This window comes from Mobula hypostoma, chromosome 11, assembly GCF_963921235.1.
Source record: "Mobula hypostoma chromosome 11, sMobHyp1.1, whole genome shotgun sequence".
Taxonomy (NCBI): Eukaryota; Metazoa; Chordata; class Chondrichthyes; order Myliobatiformes; family Myliobatidae; genus Mobula; species Mobula hypostoma.
In genome coordinates, this window is record NC_086107.1 from 2,316,275 (window position 1) to 2,329,475 (window position 13,201).

The 13,201-nt window shown below is 47.1% G+C and overlaps 1 protein-coding gene across 1 annotated transcript in view; it reads right to left on the reverse strand.

The window, feature by feature from the left end:
• The window catches only part of LOC134354213 (polypeptide N-acetylgalactosaminyltransferase 18-like), a 114,143-nt gene that overhangs the window by 21,884 nt on the left and 79,058 nt on the right, over nt 1–13,201 (reverse strand). Inside the window, exons 5-8 of the mRNA XM_063063108.1 lie at nt 11,216–11,413; nt 5,957–6,071; nt 3,483–3,668; nt 2,016–2,153 (exon numbers count right to left, since the gene is read on the reverse strand). Coding sequence (XP_062919178.1) covers nt 2,016–2,153; nt 3,483–3,668; nt 5,957–6,071; nt 11,216–11,413 — 637 coding nt within the window. The remainder of the gene's footprint in view (nt 1–2,015; nt 2,154–3,482; nt 3,669–5,956; nt 6,072–11,215; nt 11,414–13,201) is intronic.

The window sequence follows — 13,201 nt, forward strand, 5'->3', positions numbered from 1 at the left end:
AGTTTGCAAAGATTCAGCACGTCATCTGATAGAGTATATTTACTGGTTGCCTCACAGCCTGGTATGGAAACACCAATGCCCTGAACGAAAAATCCTACAAAAAGTCGTGGATACTGCCAGTCCATCATTGAGCCCATCTGCACAGAGCGTTGTCGTAGGAAAGCGGAGTCCATCATTGTCGCAGGAAAGCCTTCTGCACCACGACACCCTGAGCTCCCCTGTACTCGTTCTAGCAACAACGACAGGGATGTGCTGGAGCTGGGAGCTGCTGTGTGTGTGTGGGTGGGTGCCAGGTGGATAGGAAAGGGGCTTGCTTTGCTGTTGTTGTGGACATACTATACTGGTGCTGGAACGTAAGGTAACACTTGCAGGCTGCCCCCAGCACGTCCTCAGTGATTAGTCAACGTACAGTGGCAGTCTTTTTTTTGGTGTGTGCGTGCACGTGATGTTGGTGGGACGATGTCTTTTTCATGCCTTTACAAGGCGCGGAGCGAGAGAGAGACTGACTGTGTGGCGAGCCACTCCTCACACAGACACTTTTCGCAGTATTTTTCCCTTTATTTTATGAGTTTGAGTTGCGATCTCGACACTCGACCCGGCACGGATGGAAAGCGTACTCGGGAGTGGACCCGACTGGGTTCGAACCCGGGAACCTCGCTTCCAGAGTCCGGCGCTGATGTCATTGCCCAACGGTGGTAGTGTTAATGCAAACAACACATTTCACTCTATGTTACAATGAACATGATCAATCTGGCACCACAGTCGCATAGCGGTCAGCATGACGCTATTACAGCTTGGGGTGTCGGAGCTGGGAGTTCAATGCTGGCATCCTCTGCAAGGAGTGTGTAGCTCCTCCCTGTGGGACATGTGGGTTTGCTCTAGGCGTTCCAGTTTCCTCCCTCAGTCAAAGACATGCCGGTTAGTAGGGTAATCGTACGGTGTAAATTGTCCTGTGACTTGGCTCGGGTTAAACCAGGGATTGCTGGGTGGTGCAGTTTGTCAGGCTGGTCGAGCCTGTTCTGTGCACTGTTGCTAATCAAATAAATACACTAGTCCGCAAGTGGCCATATTCCCCCAAACCTTTCCTATCCATGTACCCGTCCAAATGTCTTCAACCACCTCCCCGGCAGTGCATTCCGTATCTGAAGCCCCGTCTGGGTGAAAACCTCCCCCTTGGGTTCCTGTAAAATCTCTTACCCTATACCCTCTGGTATCTGATTCCCCAACAGATTGTGCAGATTCACACTCTCTCTGACTCTCAAAGTTCAAATTGAATAATATTTTTAAGTACATATGTCACCGTATACAACCCTGAGATTCATTTTCCTGTGGGCATACTCAGCAAATCTACAGAATAGTAACTGTAACAGGATCAATGAAAGATCAACCAGAGTGCAGAAGACAAATGAAAATATAAATAAATAGCAATAAATAATGAGAACATCAGATAGAGTCCTTAAAGTGAGCTTTGCTGTGGGAATATTTCAATGACAGGGCAAGTGAGTGTGGTTATCCCAGTTCATTCAAGAGCCTGACAGTGGAGGGACAGTAACGGTTTCTGAAGCTGGTGGTGTGAGTCCCGAGGCTCCTGTACCTTCTTCCTGATGGCACCAAGTGAGAAAAGCGCATGGCCTGGGTAGTGGTCTGCACCCAGCGGGACACCAGCAAACAGTCAGAAAGAAACAGTTCAGAAATGAGACGGGATGGGGGGCAAAAGAAGGACTGGATAGGCGGGGTGTCCGTGCGGCGTTAAAACCTCAGTGCTGCGAATAGTAGCATCTTCCCGAGCCAGTCCATTCTTCCGTCAGCCGCTCCAAAGTCATCCTCACCCAGACGCCCTGGACTAGGCACGCCAACCGGGAGCGATTTTCCACTGTTACAAACGCAGTAAATCCGTCCCTGCTCCTGGGAAACTTTGGCAATCCACCAGCCACACCCGCTGCTCAGCACCGAAGAGACGGACCGAAACCCTCACCGAACAGAATCCTTCCAGGAAAGGAAGCTGTTTCACTTACCATGCCATAGGCCAAAGTGTCCGTGTACTTCTTCATCTGTGTGTAGATGTTGTTCAGGTACCAACTGAAACTCTTGCACTGTAACCTCTGCCTCAGTGCCTTCCGTTCCGAGATGTCTCCAATGTCGATCCCCGGGTCCTACAGAGGTTGGAAGAGGGAAACAAAACAGAGGGGTCGATGACGCTCATAAAGCCCACGGAGACACAATCGAATCCATGTTGCAATTCTAAAACCTTTTACACTCAGTGGCCATGCTATTAGGCACACCCGTACATTTGCCCATTGATGCAAATATCTAATCAGACAATCATGTGGCAGAACTCAATGCATAAGAACATGCAGACATGGTCAAGAGGTTCAGTTGTTGTTCAGACCAAACATCAGAATGGGAAAGAAATGGGATCTAAATGACTTTGAGCATTGAATGATTGTTGGTGCCAGATGGGGTGGTTTGAGTATCTCAGAAACTGCTGATCTCCTGGGATTTTCACACACAACAGTCTCTAGAGTTTGCAGAAAATGGTGTAAAAAACTAAAAAGCATTTAGTGATCAGCCATTCTGTGGGCAAAAGCACCTTGTTAAAGACAGCGCCCTCCCCTCCATTGAGTGCATCTACATGAAGCAGGAAAGCAGCATCCATTATTAGGGACCCCCACCATCCAAGCCATGCTCTCTTCTCACTGCTGCCATCAGGAAGAAGGTACAGGAGCCTTAGAACCCACACCACCAGGTTCAGGAATAGTTATTACCCCTAAATCATCAGGCTCTTGAATCAGAGGGGATAACATAGAAAACCTACAGCACAATACAAGCCCTTCGGCCCACAATGCTGTGCCAAACATGTACTTACTTTAGAAATTACCTAGGGTTACCCAAAGCCCTCTATTTTTCTAAGTTCCATGTACCTATCCAGGAGCCTCTTAAACAGCCCTTTTGTTTCCGCCTCCACCACCGTCGCTGGCAGCCCATTCCACACACTCATCACTCTCTGCGTAAAAAACTTACCCCTGACATCTCCTCTGTACCTGCTTCCAAGCACCTTAAAACTGTGCCCTCTCATGCTAGCCATTTCAGCCCTGGGAAAAAGCCTCTGACTATCCACACGATCAAGGCCTCTCATCATCTTATACACCTCTATCAGGTCAGTAACCAGTTGGGATAACTTCACTCACCCCATCACTACCTATGGACTCACTTTCAAAGACTCTTCATCTCATGTTCGCAATACTTATTATTTATTTATTTATTATTATTTCTTTCTTTTTGAATTTGCACAGTTTGTTGTCTTTTGCGGAGAGAAATTAACAATCGGGTCTTGAAATGTGAGACTTCCTTTCATTCTGAGGCTGTGCCTCTGGTCCCAGACTATCCCACTTTTGGAAATGTGGGCCGAATGGCCCAATTCTGTTTCTCTGCCTCATCATCTACCCCAGCAGCTCCCACCTCCATGATCTTCATCCACTCACCTCGCTGGGAATGTTCCAAGCCATGTAGACGTGATCTTTGAACTCATCCATCCAGACCTCTGCCACGCGAAGGGCGTTCCGGCGGACGTGTGTGGCAAGATCCCTGGTATAGGGCTTGTGGACCCTCTCGATGTGGGCGAGCCTGGAGCACGGGAGGACCTCAACGCTGCCTCCACACTGCCAGACCTGTGGGAAGACACAACTGTAATTCCAGCCCACTGCAGACCCAAGAGGCAACACGCAAACAGCTGGAGGAACGCAGCGCGTTGAGCAGCGTCTGTGGGTCGGGGAGAACCTGTCCACATTTTCAGTTTGACCCTCCATCGGGACCGAGAGTGGGAGTGGAGGGCGGCCCGGGATAGACAGGAGAGGTGGAGGGGTGAGAAAGGAAGTGATTGGAATGAGTGGAGGGAGTGAGGTAGGGAAAGGGTGATGGTGGAATTGAGAGACACGAGGAAGATGCAGCAAGATTTTGAAAAGGAGGCATATGAGGCAAGAGAGGAGAAGGGAATGTGATGGGAGGACCAGGAAAATGGATAAAAATGGGGAGAGCAGATTAGGGCAGAAGGAGCGAGGGGAGAAGAAAGACTGAGAGTGAGAGAGAGAGAGAGAGAGAGAGAGAGGGAGCGAGAGACACCGCAAGAGAGAGTGTGAGAGAGTGAGTGTGACTGAGAGAGAGAGAAAGAGAGGATGAGGGGAGAAGGGGGGAAGGGGGGAGAGAAAGAGAGAATGAGAGACAGCCAGTGATGGAGAGAGATGCCCACAATGCACTAACCCTAACCTGCACATCTTTGGGCTGCGGGAGGAAACTGGATGAAACCCACGCGGTCAGGGGGTGGACGTATAGTTCCCTACCAATGCTGGCGGGAACTGAACCCAGCTCACTGGTGCTGTAGCGTGTTATGCTTACCATAACGCTATCAGCAGAATTGGTTGTCTGGGAGGTACGTGAACCTCTGCTTCACCTGGAAGGGCTGTTTATGTCCCTACAACTCACACCCACCAACTCTCTCATCAGGAACACAGGGTTTAGAACCATACAGCACAGTACAGGCCCTTCAGCCCACAATATTGAACTACTCAACAATCAATCTAACCCTTCTGTCCTACATAACCTTCCAATTTTCTATCATCCATGAGCCAATAAAAGGATCTATTAACTATCCCTAATGTATCGGCCTCGACAACCAACCACAGCACAGCGTGGATCGGGATCGGCTCATTCAGAAGTCAGGGCTTGTGTCGATACTTGGTTCCTCTTGTGAATGACTATCCCACCGACAGAAGGACTTTGGTAGCTTTGCCATAGATTACTGGGTAGAAATAGCGAACTGTGTACAAAACTGTCAGCCTCCAGGGAGCACCTTTACAGGGTTTCAAATCACTTGTACAAAACTTTCTTTCCACAACATTTCTTGCTGCAGGCTACCTCGAGCATTTCAATTACTGACAACGAAGACAGGATCATGACCAGCAGACGCTCGACTCGATGGGAGGCCTGTGATTCAGTAAATTCTCCACTCCAGGGGAGTGTGTGATCGTTACCAACACTCAGAGTTGGGGGAGAGTGTGTGATCATTACTCTGACACTCAGAGTTGGGGGAGAGTGTGTGATCGTTACCCTGACACTCAGAGTTGGGGGAAGAGTGTGTGATCGTTACTCTGATACTCAGAGTTGGGGGAGAGTGTGGGATTGTTACCCTGATACTCAGGGTTGGAGGAGAGTGTGGGATCGTTACCCTGATACTCAGAGTTGGGGGAGAGTGTGGGATCGTTACCCTGATACTCAGGGTTGGGGGAGAGTGTGGGATCGTTACTCTGATACTCAGAGTTGGGGGAGACTGTGTAATCGTTACTCTGATACTCAGAGTTGGGGGAGAGTGTGGGATTGTTACCCTGATACTCAGGGTTGGGGGTGAGTGTGTGATCGTTACCCTGATACTCAGAGTTGGGGGAGAGTGTGGGATTGTTACCCTGATACTCAGAGTTGGGGGAGAGTGTGGGATCGTTACCCTGATACTCAGAGTTGGGGGAGAGTGTGTGATCGTTACCCTGATACTCAGGGTTGGGGGTGAGTGTGTGATCGTTACCCTGATACTCAGAGTTGGGGGAGAGTGTGGGATCGTTACCCTGATACTCAGAGTTGGGGGAGAGTGTGGGATTGTTACTCTGATTCTCAGAGTTGGGGGAGAGTGTGGGATTGTTACTCTGATTCTCAGAGTTGGGGGAGAGTGTGGGATTGTTACTCTGATTCTCAGAGTTGGGGGAGAGTGTGGGATTGTTACCAATACTCAGAGTTGGGGGAGAGTGTGGGATTGTTACTGATACTCAGAGTTGGGGGAGTGCGTGTGATCGTTACTCTGATTCTCAGAGTTGGGGGAGAGTGTGGGATTGTTACCAATACTCAGAGTTGGGGGAGAGTGTGGGATCATTACTCTGATTCTCAGAGTTGGGGCAGAGTGTGGGATCATTACCCGGATACTCAGCTCCACGTTTTCTCCGCCGTACACCTCCATTCCCTCATCCAGCAGTCCAATCTCCTCAAAGTAACGCCGGTCCACCACGAAGCAGCCAATGAGAGAAGGACTGCTGCAAACAACAGAAGGAAACGTGTTTGATTAGCGGGTCAATTTGTTGGTTTTCTGATAGCTTAACTTACCGTGTACTTCCTTGTATTTGTAAATAATCACTCATGAATTTGTAATTGCTGATTGAATTTTACAGTGATTGTAATTTCAGTGATTCTATATTTCTTCAGCAACACACACAAGATGCTGGAAGGTGTCAGCAGGCCAGGCTGCATCCGCAGAGATGAATAAACTGTCGCTGTTTCAGGCAGAGCCCCTTCAGCAGGTCTGTCTTTCTGGCTACATTTGACCATTAGCCTCTATGCAGTGGGTATGCCTGACTACTTCAGAATTTCTTCCATTTAGTCGGTGATTTGTGATCATGGGTGATCTGTGGAAGGAGGTAGGAGCTTCAGTTGCCCCATCACTGAACAACCCATGGGCTCTTCAACTCCTGTTCTCAATATTTATTGCTTATTGATTGTTATTTTTTCTCTTTTGAATTTGCAGTGTTTGATGTCCTTTGCACTCTGGCTGTTTTCCATCTGTATGTGGTCCTTCATTGATTCTATTGTGATTCTTTCTATTTACTCAATACCCACAGGAACATGAATCTCAGGGGCCTATATGGTGACATATATGCACTTCGATAATAAAATTACTCTCAGCTGTGAACTGTTATCTGTTCAGTCTGAACTCTAATTACCGAGACAACCACAACTTCTTTATTCTTCATCTTGGTTTCATTTTTCATTCTTATTGCACTTGAAAAACATCCATAATCAACAATTTCAGACCATTAGATCTAGGAGCAGAATTAGGCCATTTGGCCCATCGCGTCTCCTCCACCATTTCATCATGGCTGATCCAATTCTCCTATCAGCACCAATCTCCTCCCATATCCCCCATATCGCTTCATGCCCTGACCAATCAAGAATCTATCAACCTCTGCCTTAAATATACATAAAGACTTAGCCTCCCCAGTTGCCTGTGGCAAAGAATTCCACAGGTTCCTCACTCTCTGGCTAAAGAAATTCCTCCTCATCTCCATTCTAAAAGAACGTCCCTCTATTTTGAGGCTGTGTCCTCTGGTCTTGGACTCTTCCATTATAGGAAGCATCCTCTGCACATCCACTCTATCAAGGCCTTTCACCATTCGATCAGTTTCAATGACGTCACCCCTCATTCTTCTGAATTCTACTGAATACAGGTCCAGAGCCATCAAACGCTCTTCATATGCCAAGCCATTCAATCCTGAAATCATTTTCGTGAACCTCCTTTGAACCGTCTCCAGTTTCAGCACATCTGTTCTGAGATAAGGGGCCCAAACCTGTTCACAATACTCCAAGTGAGGCCTCACCACTGCTTTATAAAGTCTCAATATTACATCCTTTTCTTATTTCTAGTCCTCTTGAAATGAATGCTAACATCGCATTTACAGACTCGGCCTGCAAATTAACCGTTAGAGAATCCTGCACAAGGACTCCCAAGTCCTTTTGTACCTCAGGTTTTTGTATTTTCTGTCCATTTATAAAATAGCCAAACCTTACATTTCTTCTACAAAAGTGTATGACCATACACATCCCAACACTACATTCCAGTTGCCATTTCTTTACCCAGTCTCCTAATCTGTCCAAATCCTTCTGTAGCCTCACTACCTCCTCAAAACAGCCTGCCCCTCCACCTGTCTTCACATCGTCTGCAAACTTGGCCACAAAACCATCAGTTCTATTATCCAAATCATTGACATATAACATAAAAGGAAGCGGTTCTAATACAGATCCCTGTGGAACACCAGTCACGAGCAGCCAGTCAGAAAAGGCTCCCTTTATTCCCACCCTTTGCTGCCTGCCAGTCACCCACTGATTTATCCATGCTGGAATCTTTTCTGTAATCCCATGGGATCGTAACTTGTTAATCAGCCTCATGTGTGGAACCTAGTCAAAGGCGGTCTGAAAATCCAAGTACACAACATCAACCGATTTTCCTTTGTCCATCCTGCTTGTTATTTCTTCAAAAAATTCCAACAGATTTGTCAGGCAAGATTTTCCCTTGAGGAAACCATACTGACTACGGCCTATTTTATCATGTACCTCCAAGTACCCTGAGATCTCATCCTTAATAATTGACTCCAACATCTTCCCAACCAGTGAGGTCAGAATAACTGGCCAAGAGTTTCCTTTCTTCTTCCTCTCTCCCTTCTTGAAGAGTCAAGTGACATTTGCAATTTTCCGGTCTTCCATAATCATCCCAGAATCTACTGATTCTTGAAAGGTCATTACTAATGCCTCCATGATCTCTTCAGCCACCTCTTTCAGAACCCTGGGGTGTATCCCATCTGGTTCAGGTGACTTATCTACCTTCAGACCTTTCAGTTTCCCAAGAACCTTCTCCCTAGTTCTGGCAACTTCACACATTACATGCCCCCTGACCCCTGGAACTTCCACCATAGTGCTAGGTATTTCTAGTGAAGACTGATGCAAAATACCCATTACTACCTCTCCAGCATCGTTTTCCAGCAGTCTGATATTGACTCTCATCTCCTTTTATACCTTATGTACTTGCAGAAACTTTTGGTATTCTCTTTAATATTATTCGCTAGATTACTTTTGTATTCCATCTTTATCTTCTTAATTACTTTTTAGTTGCCTTCTGTTCGTATTTGAAAGCTTCCCATTCCTCTAACTTCCCACTAATTTTTGCTCTATCATATGCCCTCTCTTTGGCTTTTATGTTGGCTTTGACTTCTCTTGTTAGCTACAGTTGTGTCATCTTACCTTTAGAATACTTCTTCCTCTTTGGGATGTATATATCCTGTGCCTTCCGAATTACTTCCAGAAATTCCAGCCATTGCTGCTCTGCTGTCATCCCTACCAGTGTTCTTTTCCAATCAATTCTGGCCAGCCCGTCTCTCATGCTTCCGCAATTCACTTTACTCCACAGTAATACTGATACACCTGACTCTAGCTTCTCTTCAAATTTCAGGGTGAATTCGTTCACTTTACTGCAAGGTTTCTTTTACCTTAAGTTCTCTGATCAATTCCCAATCATTTCACAACACCCAATCCAGAACAGCTGATTCTCTAGTATTCTCAACCATGAGCTGCTCTGAAAAGCCATCTTGCAGGTATTCAAGAAATTCCCCCTGTTGGAATCCAGTACCAATTTGATTTTCCCCAATTGACCTGCATATTGAAATCCCCCACATTGCCTTTGAGGCATGCATTTTTTATTTCCTGTTGTAATTTGTAGACCACATCCTACTGTTTGGGGGTCCCATCAGGTCTTTTTGCCCCTGCGGTTCCTTAGCTCTATCCACAATGACTCAACACCTGCCGACCCTACTTCACCTCTTTCTAATGATTTGATTTCATTTTTCACCAACAGAGCCACACCACCCCCTCTGCCTTCCTGCCTGTCCTTTCGATACAATGTGTATCCGTGGGCATTGAGCTCCCAGCTATAATCTTCTTTCAGCCACGATTCAGTGATGCCTACAACATCGTACCTGCCAATCTGTAACTATGCTGCAAGTTCATCTACCTTATTCTGTATACTGCTCACATTCAGATATAACACCTTCAGTCCCGTAATCACGCTTTCTGATTTTGTCCACATTTTACGATGCAACTCATCCTGTTGATGGCTTTTTTACCCTATCATCAGCCTCTCCTTACTCACAGTACAGTGTCACTACCCACTGCCTCTGTTTGTAAATCAACTGTCTCATCCTCAGCACTATCACTTCAGTTCCCATCCCCTGCCAAATTAGTTTCAACCCTCCCGAACAACTTTAGCCAACCTGCCCCTCGGGCTCAGGTGTAACCCAACTCTTTCATACAGATCGTACCTTCCCCAGAAGAGATCCCAATGATATCAGTAATCTGAAATCCTGCTCCCTGCACCAGTTCCTCAACCGCACAGTCATCTGCCAAATCATCTTATTCTTACCCTCACTGGCACGTGGCACAGGTGGCAATCCAGAGATTACTACCCTGGAGATCCTGTTTCTCAGCTTTCTATGTAGCTCCTTAAAATCTCTCTTCAGGACCTCCTCACTTTGTCTACCACTGTCATTGCTGCCAAGATGCACCCTCACTCTTGAGAATGCCACGGACCTGATCCGAGACATCCCCGATCCTGGCACCAGAGAGGCAATATACCATTTGGGTGTCCCTATCGTGCCCACAGAACCTCGTCTCTGTCCCTCTGACTGGGGAATCACCGATCAGTACTGCAGTCCTCTTCACATCTCTGCTCTTCCGAGCCACAGCACCAGATTCGGTGCCAGAGACCCGGTCACTGTGGCTCCCCCTGATAGGTTGTCCCCCTCAATAGTATCTAAAGTTGTATACTTATTATTGAGGGGAATGGCCACAGGTGTACTCTGCACTGGCTGTGCAGTTCCCTTCCTTCTCCTGACAGTCACCAAGTTGCCTGTCTCCTGCAGGCTAGGGGTAACTACCTCCCTGTCGCTCCTGTCTATCACCACCTCATTCTCCCGTATCAGTTGAAGGATTTGGAGCTGTAGCTCCAGTTTCTTAATACGTTCTGTCAGGAGCTGCCGCTTGGTGTACCTGGTGCAGATGTGTTTATCCGAGAGACTGGAGGTCTCCCAGACTTCTCACTTCCCACACACAGTACGAAACACTGCCTCTGGAGCCATCCTCACTAAACTACTATGCTTTAACAGATGAGGAATGAAGAAATAAGGACAGGGAGGGAGTAACTGACAAGACAATGAACCTCACCCAAATCTAATCTTGCCTCAGCCTGATGAGCCAAAGCCATTCTAAAGGCTGACACTCTCCGAATGAGCTCTTACGTCTCATTCCTGACTTTGGGTCACAAAATCACCAGGAACCAACTCAAGGGAGAACTTTGCTGTTGCAGAGACTACCCTGACCTTGAATGGGTTCCTGGGCACTATGTAATCATCTACAACTGAGGCACTGTGTACAGGGGGAGGGGGGGAGATGGCCAGATGTGCACAGGGGGAGGGGGACATGCCAGATGTGTACAGGGGGAGGGGAAGATGACTAGATGTGTACAGGGGGAAAGGGAGATGACCCAATGTGTACAGAGGAGGGGGAGATGACCAGGGGGAGGGGAAGGTTATCAGATTTGAAACAGTGTGCAAGCTGTTCTGATTTTAGTGGGAGGTACCTGATGGGGGCACTTTCATTTTCCAAAGCCCACCATTCCTTAGAGGGACTGACGTAGCGACACCACAGTCCCCAGTCAAAGCCCTGAGCGGACAGGGAATACTCTTGAAGCTCAAAGTTGTCATACTTGATGTTATCAAAGGACGGGGATATGACCCGCCTTCGATCTTCCTTTATCCGGGTGAGGATCGGTTCTGCCCTGGAAAACAAAAGAGAGGTTCTCAGTGGACTGGTTTTGAATGGCTGCTTCACCGTCTGGTTCAGAGGGGCCACTGCACAGGATCAGAATAGGCTGCAGAAAGTTGTAAACTCAGTCAGCTCTATCACAAGCACAACCCTCCCCACATCGAGCAGACTTCAAAACACGATTCCTCAAGAAGACAGCATCCATCATTAAGGACCCCCATCACCCAGGACATGCCCTCATTTCACTGCTACCATCAGGGGGAGGCACAGGAACCTGAAGACACACACTCAGTGTTTCAGGAACAGCTGCCATCAGATTTCTGAACAGACAGTGAACCCAAGAACACCACCTCACTAGTTTTCTCTCTTTTTACTTACTTTAAATATTTCATGTTGTTACGTGTTGTAATTTTATGTGCTGCATTGTACAGTTACGGCAAAAACAAACTCCATGACATCTGTGTGTGATGATAACCTGATTCTGATTCTGACTGAGCTGAGCTGAGCTGAACGGAGTCCAGTCCCAGACGGCCAAGGCTGCCACATCTCCCACCACCACTGAACCCCAATAACCCCCCTATCCTTACACAAAGGTTAAAGGTGAGCTTTATTCGTCACATGTACGTCAAAACATAGAGTGAAATGTGTTGCTTGCGTCCACGACCAACACAGACAGTGGGATGATTGCTGGTGCCAGAAAGCATTCAGTCAGTGGCCCTGCTCTCATGTTGTTGCCCATCAGACGCAATCGACGTGGAGAATCTTGTAGGGGTGTGGTGGACAGTATATTGACAGGCTGCAGGACAGTCTGGTTACGAAAGAACAAAACCTTCGAACATAAAATCCTACAAAATTCGGTGGATACAGCCAGTCAGTCACAGGTAAAGCCCAACCAACCATTGAGAACATCCACACCGAGCGTTGTCGCAGGAAAGCAGCATCTGTCACTAAGGATCCCACCACTCAGGACATGATCTTTTCTGGCTGTTGCCATCAGGACTTGAACCACGAGGTTCAGGAACAGCCATTACCCCTCAAGCATCACACTCTTCAACCAGAGGGGAAAACTTCAATTTCATTTGCCCTATCACTGAGATGTTCCCACAGCCTATGGACTCACTTTCAAGGTCTTCATCTCATGTTCTCGATCTTTATTGCTTATTTATTTACAACTACTATTTCTTCTTTTTGTATTTGAACAGTTGGTTGTCTCCTGCACGCTGGTTGAACGCCCAAGTTGCATGGTCTTTCATTGATTCTGTTATGGTTGTTCTTCTGTAGATTTATTGAGTATGCCCACAAGAAAATGAATCTCAGGGTTATATATGGTGACATCTATGTACTTTGCTTAAAAAAAAGTTTGAACTTTATATTTGCCTCTTTACCACCTGGGTTTCTGTTGGGTGCTCTGGTTTCCTCCCACATTCTAAAGGATTTGGGTTACGGTGCTGTGGGCATGCTACATTGGTTCCAGAAGCATGGAAACAATTGCGGGCTGCCCCCAGCACATCCTCACTGGTTTGATTTGCTGTGTTTCACTGTATGTTTAAGTTTCAAAGTAAATGTAATGAATAAAGCCAACCTTTATCTTTATAATCACTATCTGTGGAGGGGAATGCAGAGTTGACATTTTGGGTCAAGATGGTCCAGCTGGTCTTGCTGGGTCCCGAGCTCTGTGTTCACAGGGGCAGTAAGACAGTCTGGTTGGACTGGGCAGGGATGTGAAAAACATAAGGGGGGAGTAAAATATCAAAGGGCCTGATGATGTTGCGACTTGGGGGAGAGAGTCGAGGTAGAAGAG